The 24,352-nt window shown below is 48.5% G+C and overlaps 1 protein-coding gene across 3 annotated transcripts in view; it reads right to left on the bottom strand.

Annotated features, from left to right (window-relative positions):
• The window catches only part of TLL2 (tolloid like 2), a 183,991-nt gene that overhangs the window by 55,746 nt on the left and 103,893 nt on the right, over positions 1–24,352 (bottom strand). For all 3 annotated transcript variants that reach the window (XM_026657770.2, XM_026657772.2, XM_026657771.2), the window contains 4 exons: positions 19,577–19,747; positions 15,079–15,196; positions 13,257–13,435; positions 11,677–11,782 (listed from right to left, as the gene is read on the bottom strand). In XM_026657770.2, the coding sequence (XP_026513555.1) occupies positions 11,677–11,782; positions 13,257–13,435; positions 15,079–15,196; positions 19,577–19,747 (574 nt within the window). The remainder of the gene's footprint in view (positions 1–11,676; positions 11,783–13,256; positions 13,436–15,078; positions 15,197–19,576; positions 19,748–24,352) is intronic.

The raw sequence follows: 24,352 nt of genomic DNA, 5'->3' as shown, positions 1-24,352 counted from the left end.
GCAGCCCCCTGTATAACCGCCCTCCTCCCTCACCATGTTCCATAGCCCCCCCCCCCAGAGGGGTAAGAAGGGGGGGGGGGGGGGGGGAGAGGCTCCGTGCACCCGCCCACTCCACCCCAGTGGACAGCCCAAGCAAAAGGCTGTCATTATTTTGAACTTTTGAAGTGGCCTTTTCCTTCCCTCCTATTCTCCCAAACCCGACCCGGGCTACCTTGTCAGTTCTCTCCCTCTTTTTATAATCAATTAATAAAGAATACATGATTTTTAAATGATAGTGACTTTATTTCCTTTGAAAACAAGCTGTGATCGAAGGGGGGGGGGTTGCTTACAGGGAATGAGTCAATCAAGGGGGCGGGTTTTCATGAAGGAGAAACAAACAGAACTTTCACACCGTAGCCTGGCCAGTCATGAAACTGGTTTTCAAAGCTTCTCTGATGCGCAGCGCTTCCTGGTGTGCTCTTCTAATCGCCCTGGTGTCTGGCTGCGCATAATCAGCGGCCAGGCTATTTGCCTCAGCCTCCCACCCCGCCATAAAGGTCTCCCCCTTACTCTCACAGAGATTGTGGAGCACACAGCAAGCAGCAATAACAATGGGAATATTGGTTTGGCTGAGGTCTGAGCGAGTCAGTAACGTGTACCAGCGACTCTTTAAACGTCCAAATGCACATTCTACCACCATTCTGCACTTGCTCAGCCTGTAGTTGAACAGGTCCTGACTACTGTCCAGGCTGCCTGTGTACGGCTTCATGAGCCATGGCATTAAGGGGTAGGCTGGGTCCCCAAGGATAACTATAGGCATTTCAACATCCACAACAGTTATTTTCTGGTCTGGGAAGTAAATCCCTTGCTGCAGCTGTTTAAACAGATTAGGGTTCCTGAAGACGCGAGCGTCATGAACCCTTCCCGGCCATCCCACGTTGATGTTGGTGAAACGTCCCTTGTGATCCACCAGTGCTTGCAGCACCATTGAAAAGTACCCCTTGCGGTTTTTGTACTGGCTGCCCTGGTGCTCTGGTGCCAAGATAGGGATATGGGTTCCACCTATCGCCCCACCACTGTTAGGGAATCCCATTGCAGCAAAGCCATCCCTATGACCTGCACATTTCCCAGAGTCACTACCTTTGGTAGCAGCAGCTCAGTGATTGCTTTGGCTACTTGCATCACAGCAGCCCCCACAGTAGATTTGCCCACTCCAAATGGATTCCCGACTGACTGGTAGCTGTCTGGCATTGCAAGCTTCCACAGGGCTATCACCACTTGCTTCTCAACTGCGAGGGCTGCTCTCATCTTGGTATTCTGGCGCTTCAGGGCAGGAGAAAGCAAGTCACAAAGTTCCATGAAAGTGCCCTCACGCATGCAAAAGTTTTGCAGCCACTGGGAATCGTCCCATATCTGCAACACTATGTAGTCCCACCAGTCTGTGCTTGTTTCCCGAGCCCAGAATTGGCGTTCCACGGCTATAACCTGCCCCATTAACAGCATGATCTCCAAAGCGCCGGGGCCTGCAGTTTGAGAGAATTCTGTGTCCATGTCCATGTCCTCATCACTCTCGTTGCCGTGCTGCAGTCGCAGCCTCCTCCTCGCCTGGTTTTTCAGGTTCTGGTTCAGCATAAACTGCACGATAATGCGCAAGGTGTTTACAATGTTCATGACTGCTGTCTTGAGCTGAGCGGGCTCCATGCTTGCCATGGTATGGCGTCTGCACTGTTCACCCAGGAAAAAAGGCGCAAAACAGTTGTCTGCCTTTGCTTTCATGGAGGGAGAGGTGAGGCTGTACCCAGAACCACCCGCGACAATGTTTTTTGCCCCATCAGGCATTGGGATCTCAACCCAGAATTCCAGTGGGCGGGGGAGACTGCGGGAACTATGGGATAGCTACCCACAGTGCAACACTCCGGAAGTCGACGCTAGCCTCGGTACATGGACGCACACCGCTGAATTAATGTGCTTAGTGTGACCACATGCACTCCACTTTATACAATCGGTTGACCAAAATCGAATTCTGTAAATTCGGAGTAATCCTGTAGTGTAGACGTACCCTAGGATGTTAAAACCAAGAGGCTCCTCTGCTCATGTCTAACTCATCCCCACTCTTGGTCCTTTTGAGCTGACCAAGCCTCCAAGCCAATGACTCTCTTTGTATCTTTTCCCCATTCTCTTCTTTGTGCCTGCTTCTACGTTGTCCCTTATTCGCAGCGCCCCCTCCCCATGTCTGAGACCTTGATTCAACACAGGATTTAAGCACATGCTTGACTTCCAGCATGCAAGCAGCTCCACTGAAATCAACATACCTATGGTGCAAGCGTTTTTAATGCAAAAGCTACTTCAATGTAATGTTACAGGGAGGCAGTGGAGCCTAGTGGATAGAGTGCTGGATGGGGCCTAAGGAGACCTGGATTCTATTCCCAGCTCAGCCCCCAGCCTGCTGGGTGACCTTGGGCAAGTCACTTCACTGCCCAGTGCCTCACTTTCCCCATCGGCAAAAGGAGGATAATGATACTGAGCTCCTTTGTAAAGTGCTTTGAGATCTCTAGATGAACAGTCCTGTGGAAGAGGTAAAATGTGGGGGGAAAGTCAGAAAATGAAAGTTTAGAGTCTTAAAACTAAGTTAACTCAGCCGTGCTACCCATGGGCATTATTTTACATCACCCCAAATGAGTCTCTCAGTGCAGATTGTAGTGACATGTTTGAACAGAGATTGTCAGTTCCTTGGGATATGGCTTGTCTTCCTAAGGGAAATGACCACAGTCCTAAGGGGAGCCCAAGGAAAGGCAGGGCTGAGACCAATAAGATCATTGCAATGCAGGTAGGCCCAGGTCCAACAAAGTGTTAAGGTAGCTGCTTAACTTCAAGCATATGAGTCATGCCACTGATGTCAATGGGACTATGCATGGGTGTAAGTACTTTGTTGGACTGGGAATGTTGGAGAGTGTGGAGGTTTTCTTTGTTTTAATTTGAATAAAGACAGGCAGAGTAGTAGTGATTAGAGTCGGTCAAAAATTCCATCAACGTTTTTTCAACAGAAAACGTCTTTTGGTGAAACAAGTTTTTGTGAAAAATCTCGTGTAAATGTTGAGGTTTTTGTAGAAAACAACAATTTTCACATTTAAAATTCCCAAACAACGCTACTTCAGTGATGTTTCTAAGTGAAGGGTGCCACTGTCTATCATGACACATTTGTCAGCTGCTAACTTTGACCAACTTTAACGGTTCAGGCTGAAATTTTCCATGCCCGGTGTCTGCTTTGGGCTGAATTTGGGTAAGAAGCTTGAGCAGAAACAGTTCCTCCATTTCCAGGAATAAGGTTACTGGGAAAACAGGTAGTTTTGCCAATAGAAAAAACTTTTTTGGCCACCTCAGGGGTTTGTAAAAGAATCTGATATTTGGCAAGGGGATATTTCTGGGGTCAGAGAAATGCCTTTTTCTGTCCTGAAGGTCAAATCTGGAAGGATTTTAAAGTTATAAGTGAAATTGTCCTATGCACATGCTCAGTAGGAGTCATTATATGCTTGCTCTTAATTGTTTGGAATGTTCCACCTGCAATGCCCATGCTCCCAGGTTCCTCCAACATCATAACACACATAAACACCAGCAAAGTCACTGGCAGAATGGAACCATCTCCTTTCAGGGTCATTGTCCACCATCAAAACAACCTTTGGCCTAGAGGAAGGTGTACTGGGCTGGGATCCAAAAGACCATACCTTCTAATCCTGCTTTTTCCTCCAACTTAATTCTGTGCCCTTCACAACCCTTACTGAGCAAGGTCCTACTTTAGGAGATAATCTAGTACAGATTTCTCCCACTTTACAAATGAGGATGTATGACATCGCCCTGGCAGAGCTCAGAGTAGATCCTAGGAGTTTTATATCACAGACCCAAGTCTCATCCACTTAGCCACACTGACTTTCAGAATGAACATGCTACATCTATGTGCTTGGCTATGGTGTTCATATGGGACTACCCACCCTCAAAGTGCTCTGGCACACAGATTAATAAGCACTATGTAAATGCAAAGCATAGCAACTCAGGAGTCCTAACTCCTAATCCCCTTCTTGAACCACTAGACCACACTCCCCTCCCAGAGCTTGGAACTGAACCCAGGAATCCTGATCCCCTCCTTCCCCTCTCACACATTTGTCTGCTGTCTAACAAATGTTGTATAACCCGATGGCAAAGAGTGTTGTAACCCTTGACTGACTAGAGCAAATATCCAATAACCCTCCAATCGCTGGCACCCACTGATGCTAACAGCTAATTATTTACCGCTTTAGTTCAAGTGGTGATACTCTTAGGGTTAATGTGAGTATGGTACTTGGCACAACACAATGCTATATAAACCCTACAAAGTTATTAACTACGCTTAAGAAATGATGAGCATTCACAACCCCAGTTGAGGTCAGTGGAGCTGTGGGTTTTCAGGACCTCTGGAAAAGTCAGTTCTTTAATATCAAGCTGGGCACCCGGAATTATTAAACACTTCTGCAAGTTGTGGCCTAAATCTGCATCTGATTTCCCATGTGTAAAATGGAGACAATACATCCCTACCTCCTTGGGTCAAGTTCAAAAGGATATGCAGTACTTTATGTTCGGGACAGGGTGTGAATGGCGCGCACAAAACAACACAAGAAGCCACACACTGAAAAAAGAAAACAAATATTGAACAGCTGGGCACTGCCCCACCTATGTACTGACTGAGGCGGGGGTCTCGGGGGAAAAATAGTCCGAGAACGTAATTAAAGGCTGCACTGTAATGCAAGGGGGCTTAATGAAGGTGGAATGGGAGACCTTAATTCTAATTTTTGACTGTGCAACTTTAATGTTAAGTTTTTGTCTGGAATACAGGAAGATATCTTTGTTGACTCACTACTTGTGGGTCTTGGTGGGGGAAGAGAGCATTGCTTTCTAATCCTGTCTTCCTGAATAATTGGCTTAACACATTCCCGTGTGTGCATCAGCCTGCGTACTAGAAAGTACAAATCTGGAGCCACATTGTATATCTTGCACGACATTTCCTCATGTACAATAACTAGTGTCCATTGTTGTAAAGTACCCTTTGCCCTCATTGGGGCTCTTATGCCTGCAGTCAAATTCCATTGCCCACCTATGCTAATTATAATTGGGGATGGAGATGAGGCAACAACCGGGTGGTGTATAAATGGCACTTGCTGACTTGGGGAGCTTTTCAAAGGCCCAAATGGCCAGCAGGTTCTCATTGGGAGCTAGGGCCAGATCCTCAATGATATTTAGGCACCTAACTCTATGGAAATCAATGTGTTTCCAGCTTTATACTGTGAAGGTATCAAAGACATTACTTCTAGCCTCCTGTCCCAGGAGTTTCTGTCTAGGGTTACTGAACTCTCTGAAGAGCCAGTCATATGCCCTTCCTCCCTTCGCTCACACCCAGAGTGACAGAGCTAGGTTAAGGGGAAGATGAAAAGTGCTTTTTCTTTTTTTAAATAAAGAGGGGTGGTAGCAATGTGGGTATAAAACACTCTGTGCTGTGCTACGCAAGCCCGTCCGGTTGCTGATCCACAGAGGATCGTGTGTCACCAGCCAGAGGAATTACCCCATTAGTTTAACTGACAGCAGCTCATGATTGTAGTGCTGGAGTTACGGGGTTCAATCCCCAGTGACACCCACTAATGGCAGCTGTTACAGGGTGACACAGATCCCTACTGTCTGGCACTGTCCCATGCAGGCCCACTGACAGCAATTCCCATCCCTAGGGCCAGAGCTGTCCCTAGGGTGGTCCCGAACCTGGAGTGGAAATGACAAATCCGTCACTTCCAGGACCGACCACACTGGCCAATCGCGCCAGCCCATTCCCCCCACTCCCCAAAGCACGTGGCCCAGAGCAGTCACCCCAATTCGCTGTACCTTAGGGATGGCTCTGCCCAGAGCCAAACAGGTCCGCCTAACATTTGGGCAGTGCTGCGCCTGCGCTGGCTGGTGCTCAGCGAGCTGCCAGCTGCACTGCTGGGCACATTCTTCTGGCATGGCCAGGGCTTCCACATGTCTGCCCAGCTGCCTTTGCCACCGCCAGTACCACCAAGCACACGCCTAGCAGCTCTGTGGCCTGCCTGGGCAATTTAAAAGGGCCCTGGGCTCCTGGCAGCCACTGCTGTTACCATGGCAGTGGCCAGGGCCCCCAGGCCCTTTTAAATCACCCAGGCCCCTGGACAATTGCCCCCTTTGCCGCCCCCCCACCCGCCCCCCCATCGGCAGGCCTGGTCCCATGCTTCCTTTCACAGTGGCTCTGACAGAGCGGGATATGCCCGTATCAGACTGTGAACTCCCACAACCTCCATCTTGGACTGTAACTTTACTGTCATAGTGTGACCTCCATTTGGGGTAAGAATATCCAGTTTGGATTAGGGGCTTGGAACCTAGTTGAATGACTATGACGGAGAAGCATCATAGAGCAATCTAGGGCTATCAGCTTCGAATGTCTCTCACCTAATGGCTCATTGCCATAGGACAATGGACTCAACACAGGACTTGACTGGGAGAAGGGTCTGGCAGTTCCCAGCCAGCGCACATGGGCAAAAAGGGGCTAAACGTATTTAACAAGGGGTTTCTCTGAGCAAAGTGGCAGTGGCCACCGTCACATGCCAGAAGACTGGGCTGAGGAGAGAGAGAGAGACCAGGCCAAGCCTGAAATGCTGACCAGATCTTGGGCTCACTAGAGTGGTGAGACCAGGCAGGGGGTGGGGTGGTGCGTCTCAGGACCGCCCATTATTTTGCAAAGATCGGTAAAGGTGCCTGTGGTTAAGAAGTTCCTTAGCGGAGCCTGCGTCCCTTGCTTGCCTGCCATGTTGTCCCTGAGGGGGTTACCTGAGAAGCTTGGAGCACCCACAGAGAGGTGGAACTCTGAGGGAGCCCATATAAGCAACTGGAGGCTCTGGAGGGCTCGGGCACAGGTTTGTGGGTTCAAGGTGGCTGGGCGGGGGAGCCCACATCCTAAGGAAGGGTGTCAGACACTGGGTCTGCACCTGGGAGCGTGCCTCAGAGACTCAGAGCCAGCAACAGTGGCCAATCACCACCTAGACACAACAGGTGCAGAGGACTGTAGGATACAGTGTTGGGTCCCCTCAGCAGAATGGTGTCCATGCAGAGAGGAGGCCTTGGCCAGGTTGTGACAGAGGTGTATGGAAATACAAGTTGTCCCTGGTCCCCGGAGAATGTAACCATGTGAATATAGAGTTCCTGCTACATTATTAATAAATATCCTATTAAAAAAAACCCCACAACAACACTAAGTACTTGGAAGTGAAGAAATCAAATTCCAGATAAATGGAGTCATGACAATCATTAATGACAAGTACCCAGTACATTGTACTTACAGAGCATCCTACGGATTAGGTATGACAAAGTAACAGGGAAAAATGCCTCTCCTATATAGGCAGTTAAATTCAGTGCTAAATTACTGCGCTAACTCCCTCATTGCTTGCCTTGTGCCTAAGGAAGGATGTGTGACACTGGCTGTGCAACTAAATTAGCAGCATCCTCTAAATTACACCAGGAAGGCTGGATGACAAACTGCTAACTAAAGTATGACAATACAGATTGTGTAGAAAAGTCACTTTAAAATCCCAGGAAACAAAGTCAATCTTTAGAACATGAATATTAGAACCATTTCAGAGAATGGAGCAGAGATCGTTTCACTCCCCACTGAAGTGAAACCACCTCTGGTGGGGAACAGGGCAATTTTCCAGCAGTGCACAGCAGCACCAGGCAGTAGTTTAGGACCAGAGGAGAAGAATCCCAATTAAACTGCAGGGGAAGTTCAGCAAAGCAGAATGCAGCCATCCACCCTGAAATTTGCTCAGGGCACTAGGGTGAACAGACTACTCTTGAAAAAACAGCAGTGTGAGCAGGATCTCAGTGTTGTCCGGTCTAAGAGAAGGTGTTTGCAGCATTAAGTAGGTGTCATGTGGCGAGTCATAGCCGTTCCCACAGGCCCAGGGCTGCAGTAGCCGCTGCTGTATGGCTATTTCATACCCTGGCTCCAGTCTGGGATGGGAAAGCAAGGATTCCATTTTCCAACTCTCAGCCACAAAACACAGGTCCCCTCTGCACAGCTTCATGCATCAGCTGAGAATGTGGGCCACAATTTGCCTGTACCTTTTTATTGCATTAAAAACACACACAGGATATGTAAAACTTGCATGCCAGCGCTGCCTGCTTACTGCGGATACAAAACTAATGCCCACGGACGTGTTTAGTGCTCACTTGAATTATTGCAAAAAGACCATTGCTGGGGGGGGCAATGGGTCAGGGAGACAAAAGGTTTAGAGAACAGATGAAAAACACACAATTATATTCAGAAGTATTATTGCCATTTTTGGCCCTTCAATAGTCTGAAGAGTTCTGGATTTCAAGGAATGCAGACTAAGGCGTCTACAGTATAAATGGAGGTAATATCTTAATCCTGCTTTTGTGTGAGACAATTCTTACCATTTGAACTCCACTGAACTCTGGAAGGGTTTAGCAGATGCCCCAAGGGAAGAAAAACTGTCTGCTCCAGGTTATCTGATACAAAGACATCTCTGAATGCAGTAAGCACCTTCCCCACACCCATCCCCAGAGCGGGCGACGCTACAGCATATTTCATAATTCTTCCTGCCAATAGGGTGACCAGATAGCAAGTGTGAAAAATTGGGACGGGGATGGGGGGTAATAGGAGCCTATATAAGAAAAAGCCCCAAATATCAGGACTGACCCTATAAAATCGGGACATCTGGTCACCCTACCTGCTGACCACAGCGGATTTTAATCGTGCATCAACAAGAGAGCAAAATAATAGGTGTGGCACGTCCATAAAACTAGAGAGGTTAACAAAAATATTTGTGTTAAATTTTAGCAATGAAGAACACACATGAAAGGGGTCCTCTTTCCAAGTGAAAAGATGCAATTAATTAATGCAATAATTAATTAATAATATGCAATAATAGTAATGCAATAAAAAGGTCTGCAGTGTGGATGTGCTTGAAAGAAATGGATTCCCTCTTGCAAACTCTGGTGCACTGGAGTAAATGGGAGTTCCAGGCACACCAGCTGTGCAGAACTGGGAGTTAGGGGAGAGCTTTCTAGTAGGTCAGGCACTTCACAAGTCAGTTGCAGAGCTGAATTTGTGAGTAATTTTTAACACTGGCTAAAGATTCCAGATCAACAGCCCAATGAATAAAATCCTGCATTCATGGAATGGGCAGCAGGAGCACAACTTTTCCAGCACTGCCCTCAACTCTGACTGAAAAGACCACCTGTAGGGGTGAGGTGGGAGCTGAGTATGTAAGGCCCATGCAAAGATGGACCCCCTTCTTTGCAGCCTTAGATGATAATTAGCTGGAGCAGGAACTTGGACAGAAATCCTCAGCTCATTCACAAAAGCCACTGACCACCATCATTTTGGGTCACTGTTCATATGGGCTGGATTCAAAGGCTCTGCATCCCATCCCCAATCTCATCAAACCCTTGCTTCCAAGCCCTTCAACTGCTTCTGAGAGAACCTTACACCAGTTCAGGTCTAACTCCGTGACAATAGGGTGGTTAAAAAGTCAGACATCTTTGCATATTGTGCACTGTGCAATCAAGCATTCTGGCAAGACAATCTGAATTTAAGTCTCCCCCAGGTTCAATCAAAGGATGAGTAGATCATCTCTGCTGCCCTAAACATATGGCTCTGGAAATTTAAGCGGTAGGAATAGCTCCTGAAAGTGTGTCTGGTGCTTGGGATGTGACCTCTTTGGGCAGCACAGACAGAGAACGTGATTCTGAAAACACTATTGAATATAGTACATACTACCACGAGATGTCCCTATTAAAATCAATGGGACTGAGTATTCACAGCAATAGGCACGACACACAATAGAAAGTGTTTACAGAACAGGACCTTTAGAAGGGAAGCTGCTCAGGCTAGGACCTGCAACCTGACCTGTCTGTAAAATGCCACGCACACCTAGTGCAACTAAACAACAGTGATCTGATTTTCAGCGGTGCAGAGGACCTACAGCTTTGGTGGAAGCTATGGGTGTTCAACACCTGAGGAAAACTTTTAGCCTAACTTTAAGCACCCAAGTTGGAAATGTAGGCCAAAGATTCTTATATTCACCTCTTTCCAACTAACCATTGAAAGGGGGAAAGGAGTTAGCAACTTCCCTTCTCCTTTTATAATTCTACAGTCCACAGTCATAAGTCTGTAGTGCATAGCACAGGGTAACTTGGTCACGTACCGCAATAATAAAATAACTGAAGTTATTGATTGGTATTTACAACTTAACTTCTATCTTAGCAGAGTTGTTTGTCTGGGAGTGTAAAGGAAATAAAGCTTAATGCATTGCTTCAATTTAAAAGCACAAGTCTGAAAACCAGGAAGCTCAAAGCTAAGTTCAGAATTATCCTCACACACAACCATGCTGTGTAACACTGAAGTCCCCTGTACAATAAAGGAGTTGGTTGGATTGTGGGAGCTGGCATCACATACTTATCTACATACTCATCTCAGCATCTGACCCGCAAATACTCAGCTCAATACTTTCTAAAAAAGAATTTCCCTACCATCTTCCACTTACAGTGACAGGAGGGGTTTTTGGAATAAGTCCCTTTTCAGACAGAAGAGATTTTGAGTGTATGCAGTCCCCTGATCCCTTGACTGTGAATGTCAAGGTTTACATTACTAATCTAAGTTTCCTTGCCAAGGGAGTGGTGTGGCACTGCTTTTGTAGAATCAATGACACCGCTCAGAGCTGTGTGAGCAGGACAATTACGTCAGATCACCGCTTGTTTGCACACATGTAAATGGCTCTTCTTGGGCAGGGACGCTTGGCGCTGTCTTGATTAACTGAGCTGAAAGTTCCCCAGAGATGCCCCCCATACCCGGCCCTCACCTCACCCTGCTCAGAGCACAAGTAGGTAAATTTCAGTCATCAGCATCGTGAACCTCTCAAGTTCTATTGTTTAGTTTGCTAATCACGACAGAAGGATAAGCCAGGATTCCAGCTCCTAAAAATGGTTGTGTCTTGTCAGCAGCATCTTTCTTTGTTTGTATTGTCCTGTAACATGGATGGGAATTCTGCTTCAAGGACAGAGCTGCAATTAATCAACTTGATCCAACAAGCTTCAGCTACATAAGGACCCACAATGGACTGCTCCACCAGTGACAGTCATCCATTCTAGCCTGCACCAGTGGTGAGTTGCAGGTCCTAATGTCTAGACAAGACCAGTGGGGGCAGAATTGGGCCCAGATATATGGGCCCAATTCCCACTGACATTCACATTTTGACCTTCACTACCCATGCAGTGGGAGGAGCAGGCCAGGAACCCTCAGAGTCACTTCAATTGAGGAGGAAGGAGAGAATGCCGACAGCAGGCAGGAAGTACCTGGTTTCGCTATAGTATATTTGGAGGTCAGGTCTTATGGGTATTTGTGCAAGGTGGAGGTCAGAGTAGTGGGGAAGAGAACAGGATTGCCCCATGTTTCCACTGAGTCATTTTTATTCTTCTGCTTTATGAAGCTTGCAGAGCAAATTCCTGCAGCTTGATATATCCCTCATCTGAAATCATTGCATATGCCATGCTTATCCGCAATAAACTCACAGCTTTCCTTCTAGCCGCTACACAGCCTGGGTAGCCAGGCACTATATAAAGTAGTAAAGAGAAATAACCTTGGATTCCGACCTTGAGAAGGTGTTCCGGGCGTAGTGCATGATGCTGTCAAAGTCATAGGTCTCTCCCAGAGAATTCACTTCCCCGGCTTCCATCTTTAAGAAGTTGTACTCCTGACCTGCGACACAAGGCTCCATTAAAAGGAAAAATGTTTCTTGGAAATCTGAGAGCTTGGCTCAAAAGAGCACTCATAAGCTGAGCTGTGCAAATAAATAATTTTTGGTTTGGTGGCCAAATCACCAAAATAAAAATTAGAAAATATTTTCATTTTGGGTCAACCCGAAATAAATGTTTCAAATTTTTTGTCTGCAGTGTTGTAGCCATGTTGGTCGCAGGATATTAGAGAGAAAGTCGGGGAGGTAATATCTTTTATCGGACCAACTTCTGTTGGTGACAGAGACAAGCTTTTGAACTTACTCAGAAGAAGAGCTCTGGGTAAGCTCTAATGCTTGTCTTTTTCACTGATAGAAGTTGGTCCAATAAGAGATATTATCTCACCCACCTGCTCTCTCAAATTTTTGGGCAAAACGAAAAAGTTGAAAATAAAATTGGTTTGGGTGGAATGAAACATTTCGTTTTTTTTTAAACCTGTTTAAAAATAAAATCAAGAGTAAATTTGAACCAAATTTTGAATAAAAACAAAACATTCTGTTTTGAAAATGTCACAAGAAAAACATTGACTTTTTTTATTTTTATTTTTTTGCTGAAACAATTTGGCAAATTTGACACAAATTCACAGCATGTTTCAGGTGACCTAAATCTATATAGGTTTCAGCGTAGCAGCCATGTTAGTCTGTATCCGCAAAAAGAACAGTACTTGTGGCACCTTAGAGACTAACAAATCTATATAGTTCAGTGAAAAAATGCATTGTCAGAAAAGTTTCACCCAGCTCTACTCAAAAGGGGCATTTCTGGATGGTCTACATAAAACGTATTATACCCACTGAGACGTACAAAAGGCCTAAAATGAAGAACAAGTCTCTGTTGGGCCCAACCCCCTTTCCATATCAATTTCAAAATGCATTTGATCCTATTTCTCCCATATAACTTTACCACAAGAAATGCTCTGGAAAAGTCAGTCGCAGCCTAGCGCGTGTCCTGTAGTGCTTGTTGTCATACTGGAACAGTTAAAGAGAGCTCACAATTACGACTAGCTTACACAGCTCTCGTCCTAATGTACATAACCAGACAGGTAAAGCAACGTCTGGCATCAAGGGAAGCACCAGTATCATTTACATTTCTGAAGCTAGCAAAATAATGATGTGGCTTCTCAGCTATCTTGTAAGTTCCTTTAATATAATTCTGTTTAGTAAATATCTATGGCTGAGGATTCCAGAAGCAACTAGTGACATTAAAGGGGACTGGATCTTACCCTCTGAAAATTTCCCTCCCAGTGTATTAAAATCGCTAGTCACTTGAATATTTTGGCCCTCTTTCTCTGCAATGCCTGGCATTGTAGTTTGGTTTCTTTTTGCAATAACTGAGGCTACCCGCTGTAACTCTAAGCTGAAGAGGAGTTGTGCACAAGCCCAGGGAGGTCTGAGGTTTCCACCACACAGCATCTGAAATTGGTATGAGAGCTTCTTCTTTACCTTGCTGTATGTTTTCTCTGATGATCGTGACATGCTGGTCCCGGTCGGGCCGCGTGTGCTCATGCCAAAACCCAACCACGTGGCCCAGCTCGTGGGCCACGATGCCAAACTTATCACAGTTCTTGCCGATGGATATGGCCTGGGGACCACCCCCTCGGCGACCCACATATGAGCAGCAACTGAAAAACAAACAACTGAATGAATGACTTTAATGAGTGAAACCATGCTGGTATGGCTGGAGTAGCATGTGTCTATCAACTGGCAGAGTATGCACCACTGCCCTGCTGGATGGAGTCAGATCAACTAAAGAATTTAGAATTATGTAGCCAGGATGGCAGAGATGGAGTCTCTGTATGCCAGAAGCTGGGAATGGGCAACATGGGATGCATCACTTGATGACTGCCTATTCTGTTCATTCCCTCTGGGGCACCTGGCATTGGCCACTGTCGGAAGACAGGACACTGGGCTAGGTGGACCTTTGGTCTGACCAGTATGGCTGTTCTTATGTTTTATTGGCTCAAGGTGCTCCAGAGAAGACAGGTCTAATCTTATCGAGAGATCATGCATGCTGTCTCTCTCTCTCTCTCACACTCACATCCCTTTTAGCCTTTTTATCTGGGGTAGGTTTTTGGAGCAGAACAGCCTCGGGTCTCCCTATACTGCATGCTAGAGTTTTTTTGTTTGGTTTGGTGTTGGGTTATTTTTGCTGAAGACCATGGTATCGCTCTCTACTGAGAGATAGGCCTGGGGAGTTTGGATTAGATCTGGACTCCACCAGGTTTGAAGATGTTCAGGGGCAGCCCCCCTGTGATAAGGAGGCATGAAGCTGGAATCAGATATGAATTTGGAACTCCCCCAAATGCTCAGGCCCATCTCAGCAAGAGCATCCAAGATGGCAAGACCCCCTATCCAGAGAGGTCACTAACTTATGCTGGGTACTTGAAACTGAGGCTATGTCTCCACTTGGAGCTCAGGGTGTGATTCCCAGCTTGTGTAGACATACATTGAGCTAGCAAGCTAAAAATAGTAGCAGACCCATGGTAGCATGGACAGTGGCAAGCAGGTCTAGCTGCCCCAAGCACAAACTCACCTGGATCCCATGGCCCTGCTGCCACTCGCTACCGCTTGTGCTACTGTGACTACATTACTATTTTTAGTGCACTGGTTTGATGAGTCCTAGCGTGAGTATGTCTATGTGAGCAGGGAATCACCACCCTAGCTCCAAGGGTAGATGTATCCTGAATGACAGAGGGGTAATGATTAGAGAGGACAAGCACATTCACCAGCAATAGATTTCCTAGGCGGAAAACCATGCAGATAGGAAAAGCGCAGATAGGAAACCAACAGCATAAATACTGAAAAGCAAAGTGGAGCCTTCAAGAATCTATCCATTTGAACGACACAAGGGCTCGTTAATAACGTGGCATGGAATTCAGGAGGTCTGACATTCTATTCCCAGGCCTGCCACAGCCTACCTGTGTGATCTGGGCCGAGTCACCTGCATGGAGCTCCTTACAGGACTGGGAGCTCAACTTCTCTAAGACTCATTCTGCCATTTGTAAAATGGGGACAGAACCTCCTTTGGGGGCACTTAGATGGCAAGACATAGCCCCAAAGGGCTTACAATGTGTTTTATAGTGTCTGATCTGTGAAATACAAAAAATGGGTGTAGCACACTTTCAACATCTGTTTTATCAGGGAAGCGAAGGCCTGATCTTGCACACTGGCAACCAATCACTGATTTTGCTGGTACGGGATCTGGCAAGATGCCAGCAGGCCATGTAACTGGACACTATTACGTGCTCCAGTGCATGTCGCTTACCCACAGGTTCTGTACGTGAACACAATGAAGCTCTCCTCATCAGTCCTCTCCACAAAAGTCACGCAGGTGTGCTTCTCCCAGTGCCTCATGGCCTGTTTAAAAATAGCTCTTTGGCTGCCTGAAAAAGAAATCAGAGCAGAACAAACATTTAGGGCCCCATTTTTCCACTGTCCCCATGTGTGATGCTGCACTCCATATATTTTATGGAAATATGTTTATGAGTGTGAATATGATGTAACTGGAATATGCTTAATAAAATCACTTTTGTTTATTGATAAACCCAGAGTAAGTGATTAATACCTGGAGTAGCAAACAGCTGTGCGTATCTCTCTATCAGTGTTATAGAGGGCGGACATTTCATGAGTTTAACCTGTATAAGCTTTATGCAGAGTAAAACGGATTTATTCGGGGTTTGGATTCCATTGGGAACTGGGTGTCTGGGAGCTGGAGATAGGTAACCAGCTGAGTGGTTTTCAGTGAAAACCTGCAGCTCTGGGGATGTGGTTCAGCCCGAGTCTGTGTTGCAGCAGGCTACCATGTCTGGCTCAACAGGCAGGGTTCTGGAGTCCCAGGCTGGCAGGGAAAACAGGCTCAGAGGTAATTTCAGCACATTAGGTGACAGTCCCAAGGGGGTATCTGTGACCGAACCCGTCACACTATGGACTCCAACTGCAGCTGTGGATGCTCAGCACCTCTGAAAGCTGAACCTTTAGTGCTCAGTATAGTAACCCAGGCTTGTCCTTCCTCATTACACTCCATGTGTAAGGGCAGTTTAGGTTGGACATTAGGAAAAACATCCTAACTGTCAGAGTGGTTAAGCACTGGAATAAATTGCCTAGGGAGGTTGTGGAATCTCCATCATTGGGGATTTTTAAGAGCAGGTTAGACAAACACCTGTCAGGGATGGTCTAGATCAGGGTAGGTAAACTTTTTGGCCTAAGGGCCACATCTGGGAATAGAAATTGTATGGCGGCCCATGAATGCTCACAAAATTGGGGTTGGGTGTGGGAGGGGGTGAGGGCTCTGGTTGGGGTGAAGGCTCCAGGGGGGCCAGAAATGAGGAGTTCAGGGTGTGTGAGGGGGCTCCGGGGTGGGGCTGGAGATGAGGAGTTTGGGGTGTAGGAGGGTGCTCTGGGCTGGGATCGAGGGGTTTGGAGGGCGGGAGGGGGATCAGGGCTAGGGCAGGGGGTTGGGGTGCAGGAAGGGGTGCAGGCTGTGGTTGGGGTTGCGGGCTCTGGGGTGGGGCATCTGGTGTGTAGGAGGGTACTCTGGGCTGGGATCGAGGGATTTGGAGGGCGGGAGGGGGATCAGGGCTGGGGCAGGGGGTTGGGGTGCGGGGAGAGGCTCAAGGGTGCAGGCTCCGGGCAGCGCTTACTCAAGCAGCTCCCAGAAGCAGCGGCATGTCCCTTCTTCAGCTCCTACACAGAGCCGTGGCCAAGTGGCTCTGCTGCATGCTGCCCAGTCAACAGGCCCCTGCAGCTCCCATTGGCCACAGTTCCCGGCCAATAGGAGCTACGGGGGCAGCACATGGGGTGGGGGCAGCGTGCAAAGCCAAGCCCCCTGGCTGCCTCTACACGTAGGAGCGGAGGGGGGGGCCATGCCGCAGCTTCCGGGAGCCGCATGGAGCAGCCCCTGACCCCGCTCCCCAGCGGGAACTCATGGGCCAGCTTAAAACAGCTGGTGGGCTGGATCCGGCCTGCAGGCCGTAGTTTGCCCACCCCGGTCTAGATAATACTTAATCCTGCCTTGAGTGCAGGGGACTGGACTAGATGACTTCTCGAGGTCCCTTCCAGTTCTATGATGAGTTACTGTATTAAAATGACTAACGAACATGATTAAGCATTAACAGTATATTTCATGCATACATAAACCAGTAAAGTACAGATTCTCTGCTTCTGCCATCAAGAGGCACACGTGCAAAAGGGAGAGGCCAAATGGCCAGAACTGCATGGCGCTTTGTTCTGTATGTGACTACAATCTTGCAGCATTTGTTCCCGTGCTAGCATAGGGCAGGAAAGCAAAAGATGTAAAGCTCAGGTAATTACAGGTCTGTATTAGGTGTACATTCCCCTAGATTCAAGTGAATAAAGCAAAATTGTTGCCAAAAAAAATGTCCTCAAAGTAGGAGCAAAAGATAATGAGGAAAAAAAGCTGGAGGGAGAGATTTCTGAGGCGAGATTGAAAGGTACATACACGGACAGATGGTCTGGCCCTGGCTGAATGCGCGACATGGAATGCACACTGAGCCCTTACACAGGAGCCAGGAGTAATTGCTGTCCTTTTGCCCGGTGCACAAGGACGGCTCAAGGCCTACACCTACACCCAAAGGGACAGATGAGAGAGTTCTGCACTGCCAGCTAGAGAGAAGTTTATTGAGGGGATGGTATGACAAGACTGCGTATAATGTAGCCGATTTGCGACTGCTAGCAGCAAATATCTCCACCGGCCGGTGAGGGGACACTGGATGGGGAGGGCTCTGAGTTACCACAGTGAATTCTTTCCAAAGTGTCTGGCTGGTGGGTCTGGCCCACATGTTCAGGGTCTAACTGATCGCCGTATTTGAGATCAGGAAGGAATTTTCCTCCAGGTCAGATTGGCAGAGACCCTGGGTTTTTTTTCACCTTCCTCTGCAGCATGGGGCATGGGTCACCTGCAGGTTTAAACTAGTGTAAATGGAAGATTCTCTGTAACCTGAAGTCTTTAATCATGATTTGAAGACGTCAGTAACTCAGCTAGAGGTTAGGGGTCTATTACAGGAGTGGGTGAGGTTTTTTGGCTTGTAATGGGCAGAAGGGCAGACTAGATGATCATGATGGCCTTAAAGTCTATGAGTCTATGAATGCTGCCATGCTGGAGGGTGGCACTGTACCTGTAGCACCCAGGGATTGCTGGAGCAGTTATGCCCACCTGAGTGGCACAATTCCTCCAGGAGCTCCTGCTAGGACAGCATCTCTGCACCGCCCCCTCCTGTGAGCTCTGATGCAATGCAATAATAGAACCCTCCCTGGGTAGCTTGGTTAGGAGAAGGAGATAGAACCATGGAGAAATATTTGAAGGGAGTAAATCTCAAGTAGAAAGCACACTAAGCTCTGGTCTACATGGGGGGGGGGGTCGATCTAAGTTACGCAACTTCAGCTACGTGAATAACGTAGCTGAAGTCGACATACTTAGATCAACTTACCGTGGTGTCTTCACTGTGGTGAGTCGACTGCTGCTGCTCCCCGGTCGACTCTGCCTGTGCCTCTCGCGGTGCTGGAGTACAGGAGTCGACGGGAGAGCGCTCGGGGGTCGATATATCGCGTCTAGTCTAGACGCAATAAATCGATCCCCGCTGGATCGATCGCTGCCCGCCGATCTGGCGGGTAGTGTAGATATACCCTAAAAGAGGCCACAAGGAGTATAGTGCAGAGTACTAGGGTGAAATTGGGTTGAATATTAGGAGAAATATTGTCACAGTGAGAGATTAGACTGGAACAGTCTCCCAAAGGAAGTGGTAGAAGTCTGATCACTGAAATTATTTAAAGTGAGGGTGGACAGACCACTGGGGGATTTATTGTAGGGAAGGATTCTGCACTGGCCTGTGCGGGAAAGGGGGGGGATGGTCTCTTTCCCACATCTAGGGTTCTGTGGAAGCTGTGACTCCCCCGTCTTTAAACCCTTTCCCAGGCTGCTCTGACTGAGGATGGCAACCGGGCACCTCTCCTGTGGCTTCCCCCAACAAAGCACAAAGCACTGGGAAATGGCAGGATCCAAATGAATGTTTTAAGATGCACGTGGCTGGTAACAAAACAGCAAAAGACACAAGGAAGCATGGCCTGGCAGGGCTGCACTAGAGAGGCAAAGACATCCTCTCAATGGATATTGCAACACAGTAGGCAGGACACCTGCCCCACTCCAGACAGCTACTCTTGGAAGTGATGCTCATTTGGACACTGCTCAAAGGTAGCGCAACCAAGGGTCTCTGAGCTGTACTAAGAGATCCCCCATTCCATCCAGGGATCCAGCTCAGAGCTCCCTGTTCCTCCTCCCCACGCAGCTGCTTTGTAGCTCAGCATCACACTGACCAACTGTGCAGAGGAGAATCACAAGGCCCTGTGGTCTCAGGGGTCAGCTGACCAGAGGGATCACAAGAGAACAGCCCAATGCACTTTCTTACCCATGCCTGCGCGTCAGAGTGCCCTGCCTTTTCAGCACTCCCATCCTGGAGACCCAGACATCAAGGAAGCAAGCTCAGGTTTCAGATTCTGACCCACCACAGAATAGGAGTTTTAAGCTGTGTCCAGCTGCAAAGAGGTAGGCTGGACTGACTGCCGAGGCCTTTCTCCAGGAACTTCAGGGGTGGGGTTTGGCTATTTGTCCAGCCGCTTCGCCATGCAGCCAGCCCTCTCCAGGGAAGGGCTCCCAAAGATCAGGCACTCTTGAGTCAGGAGTGGAGAAGATCTCCTAAGAAGGGGTTCCCCAAGCCACAAACAGCTAAGCATTAGGTTTTGCTACTGACCAGTGAAATTTCCTCCAATGACGTAGGGTATGACCCCTCCGGGCCAGATTCTCTCTGCCCTGGATGTGGTTGCCCTGCGGATTCTGAGAGAGGAGCCCGCGGCTGAAAGAGGCAGGTCTTTACCCTCCTCCTCCGTCGGCCTCCTTGAGAGCATGGCGTTCCTCCTGCCATCTGCAAGACAAAAGTTGCAACACTGTTTAAATCCTCTTGCTTCCCAGGGCAGCCCCAAGGCAATACCCTGGCCTCGGTGCACACAAAACAGAACAAGCCAGACTGTTAATGTGAACCAGAAGCCACATCTAGGTCTGCCCTTGTTTTGTTCAGGGCTATCATAGAGCTAATTTATAGCAGATGGTCTTATCATTTAACCTTCCCCATCCTCATCCTCAATGCTAAAGCAGAAGGGGAATCGCCATTCTGCTGTTTCTTCACATTACAGCAATCTCACTGACAGGGACATTGAGTTAGAAGTTTGAGTAGAGATGGGACCAAACCAAAATCCCAGATCCGAACACCACCAGAGAGTTTGCCTCTAGACCCCAAATTGGCAGCTTGGGCTCCTGGCATTTTAGATGAATGTAAATTCCATTGCATTGCATCTCAGTCAGTCAAAGCACAGGGAGGCTGAACAATTACAATCATTAGGCCTTCCAGTGTAATCACAACTCTAGGGTCCTTCATATAAACTCATAACTATATCCTTGTCCTTTTGCCTGTGACTTTATTCCACTGTGAAGGCAGCTACTGATTTGGCGTGTACCCTCAATTAATCGACTCATCTTCATACTAACATGTTTAGAGACTGAAGTCTATTCCACAACATCTACATTTTTATAATGGTAAAAACATCCAAACCTACTTCTACTTAGAAGTGGAATCTGCTCTCCCAAAACGAAGGAGCAACCTCCAAAATTCTAAGCTGAATAGTTTTCACATGTAATTTTTCAGGCACTTGGGAGGATCTGTGAATTGGGCAGTTTCTGCCAGGAGGTTGCAGGTTTTCACCATGGAAAATGGAGAAATTAGATCCTCAGCATCAGTTACAAATCTGAGCACATTCAATCTCTTGTTTTGGTACAAAAAGAACAAAAAGTTAACAGGCGAAATGAGAAAATGTCTCCCCCTTACTTGCTAAACGGGCAACAATGTTAATTTCCATCTGCCTTGGTGCTGCTGCAAACACACTTGCTCCAGTTCTAACAGTGATTTATTAACTCTGAGGGACAGTCCCTGCAGATCCTCTTTCATTAATGACCCTCTGAGAGCACCTAGAAATGTGCCATTTACTGCACCACAGACAGCTTCCCTGCTGTTTTATTCCTCTGCCTTGTTTTAAAGAACACTCACACACAGGCTGTACGGCCCACAGAAATTTCCAACTGGTGAGTCTCACGATAGGTCTGCGTTGCTATGAAAGCATGGAATTGCAGCAGGTGTAGACACATCTGAGCTAGCTTTAATCTAGCTAGCTCAGGTACTGATAGCAGCGAAGCTGCAGCAGCATGGACTTCAGTGGGGGCTAGCTGCCCAGTGATTACCCAGGGTTCCAGTGGGGCTTGTACAATCCACGCTGAAGCCCGTGCTGCCCTGCTATTGGAACCTGAGCTGGCTACATTAAGGCTTGTGCAGGTAAGTCCACACCTCCTGCAGTCACATACCCCAGCTGAAGCCTGGACAGACCCTCAGTCCAGTACCCAGGGGACAAGCAGACCCATCACAAAGACAAGCCAGTGACATGACTCAAGCTAACCAATACCCCGGCTGACAGCATCAGCGCTGAGGCTCAGGGCTGAATGAATGGGCCACTGACAACTCCATTTTCACCCTGGGATGGGGTGTCCATCCCACCTAGGCAGAGTAGGTTGTTAGGACAATTAACAACCTGGGGGAGAGCCAGAGACTGAAATACCAATTGATGGTGAAGCCCAGCTCAGCAGGGACAGGCTGAGCTTGTATACAGCCAGCAGGCTAAGAAAAGAAGGGGATGGCAGGGGAAGTAGTCTGCAGTCGCTCCCGGACAGAAGGGAGGTGAGTTCGGGGCTACAGAGGAGAGAAGAAGTAGTCTGCAGTTACTCCCTGAGAAGAGGACGTTCGGGCCCATGAACTCAGAGGCGGTCCAGAAGATAAAAAGGGAAATAGGAAGGCATCTAGGAAAGTAGCCCCATGGCCTGGGAGCTGGTTGCCAGGTGTAAGGTCCCTGGACTGGAACCCGGAGTAGTGGGCCAGCCTGGGTTCTTCTACCAGCTGCTGGAAAAGTGGCACTGGATCTGGCCTTGGCCCGGAAGCCTGACTGGGCTGGCAAGTGGGTTGCTAATCCAGTGGGACTCTGACACCCTGGAAAGGGAGGACTATGGTGAACTGGCTGGAGGGGTGAGTCATGAAGAAGGAGCACCCCGGGTCCCAGAGAAAGAAAGACCACAGGGCGAGGAACCGTTGGAAGGAGCATCAGATTGGTGGAGAGCAAATTCCAGAGGTGCCCGAAAGAGGCCCCACCACCGGTGAGTGAGCACCGTGTGACACACACCTGCAGACAGCCCCTGCAGATCAGGGCTGAGGCAGTAAAAGAAGCTTGCCCTGCTGTTGCCAGTGCCCTACTTGTCCAGGGGATAGTGGGAGAAATCGGCCTTTAGGGTTCTCCCTGTGGCACCTTACACCCCAACAAGGCACCACAGGATACTTCAACTTCGTAGATTTGTTACAAAACAAAGTGGTTGGTGGCCCCTTGTGCTCCCCCAGTCCCGCCCCATCCCAAAAGGAGCCAGACCCCTGCTGCGCACGGGTGGAGGGTCGGGAAAAGAGGGGAACAATGCTTTGGCAATGCCCCCTCTCCAATCCACAGGCACCAGATCCATACCCTTCTGCTCGCGCACCGTGGGGCGCAATCTGGGCTCACGGATCGCTTGAGTTTTGCTGAAGCTCCAGGCAGAGGTGCCTTTGTGCTGTTGTCAGCATCACTGCTGTTGTGGAGCCAGTTACCAACCTCACTTCCTGAATCAGTTACACACGCAGGGTTTGGGTTATTTTTAAAAGCCTCATTATAAAAATACTCAGAGCCTGCTGAGCCTTACTCTCCATGCAAGAGGGGTCCCCATGGCCCACCGTGATTAGCAGGGGCTGCAGACTGAGCCCCACTCCCATTCATCCTCCTGGCGGAGACGTGAAGCAGCAAATCAGCGCTGTCAAGGCTGAGCAGTGCTGCACAATGAGAAGGAAATTAAGGCAGAGCAGAGGGATGGAAGGATGAACTTTCAAACTCCCTGCCCACCTCCTGCAGGGCCCATGCTTGCTTGTCAAATGCCTTCCCTGAAGCTGCAGGTTGAGCGAGGACACAATGCCTGGAATTTGCCTTTTGTTCGGTTGCATTTGTCTGAAGGGGTCTCATGTGGCTGCAGAGGGGAGCAGGAGCGTCAGGCATTTTAGAAGCATAGGAACGGCCCATCCCAGAACCAGCCCATGGGCCAGCTAGTCAGACACTCTGGTTACTATAGGGGTCAATGCCAGGTGCTTCAGATGAAGGAGAAGCCACCTTCTCCTCTTGCCTTCTCACCCACCCCCGACACATGTACTTGTGCTCTACAGCATTATGGGCTAGACTGGGGGAGCCCTCTGCAGGTGCAAAGAGGGTGAGGGAGATGGAAGGAGACTAGCACTCAGGCCCTCAAAACCAGGCACATCTCACCATGCAAGGATGGGGGGACTCTGCAGCAGACAGTGGGTCTAGGAGCCCCATAGAGAAGAAGCAGGACAAGGGCCGGGTCATGGCTCATCCTCTCTGCACCAGCTGCCATCGAGGTAGGACCTTTAACAGGGTGCAGTGACACTCTCTGGGTGAAGTCCACGGGCAGCAGCTTGCAGCATTCAGATGGCTGCATGGTGTGGAAAGGGGAGAGAGGGCCCCATGGACACCTTCTCCCAGCCACCATTTCGCACCATCCTTGGCCTACCATAAAGCTTAGTGAATATGCACATGGACAATTACCACCATTCAAGCCAAGCTAGTTGCCTTTTTCCCCACTCTCCAGCCCAAGCCTGCAGTTTGTGGCACACGAGGAGTTCCATGGGACAGATTCTGTAGCTGTGCTCCTGTGTCGGCTGGGAGGCCACAGGGAGAGCAGCTGTAGGTGCTTTCCCCTCTCTAGAGATCCCAATGCACCTTGCTGGGGCAGCCCCAGGCTCAGACCCCATTGGCAGCTCCTGGTCCTTTCCCTGCTGGCAGCTCCGAGATTCTGCCCCGTCCTCTTCTATTTGTGGCAAGGCCCTAGAGGAGGCTGCCCTTCCTTCTCAACAACTATCTCAACAATGTCCCAACTCTTCCAGCAGAGAGCTGGGGCTGCTTGTGGAAGCGGTAGCAAGTGAGGCAGCACTGTGCGACCAGCAAGGACTACAGAGTTCGTGGCTTTAAGCAATGGTCCTCATATCTAGCCATCAATGTGAAGGGAAGTTCTTTCTGAGCCCAGTACATAGAATATTGGGGCTGGAAGAGACCTCAGGAAGTCATCTAGTCCAATCCCCTGCTCAAAGCAGGACCAACACCAACTAAATCATCCCAGCCAGGGCTTTGTCAAGCCGGGCCTTAAAAACCTCTAAGGATGTAGATTCCACCACCTCCCTCGGTAATCCATTCCAGTGCTTCACCACCCTTCTAATGAAATAGTGTTTCCTAATATCCAACCTAGACCACCTACATGCCACAAAGAATTAAGACAGAGGCTAAAAATGAGAGAGGCCCTATCTTTTGCCTAACGGCAGTGGCTGTTCTTATTCAGAGAAAAGAAC

The sequence above is a fragment of the Terrapene carolina genome, unplaced genomic scaffold (assembly GCF_002925995.2).
Source record: "Terrapene carolina triunguis isolate 2854851 unplaced genomic scaffold, T_m_triunguis-2.0 Scaffold310, whole genome shotgun sequence".
In the NCBI taxonomy this organism is placed as follows: Eukaryota; Metazoa; Chordata; order Testudines; family Emydidae; genus Terrapene; species Terrapene triunguis.
The sequence above is the reverse complement of the archived record's forward strand: the minus strand, read 5'-3'. Positions and strand labels throughout refer to the sequence as shown.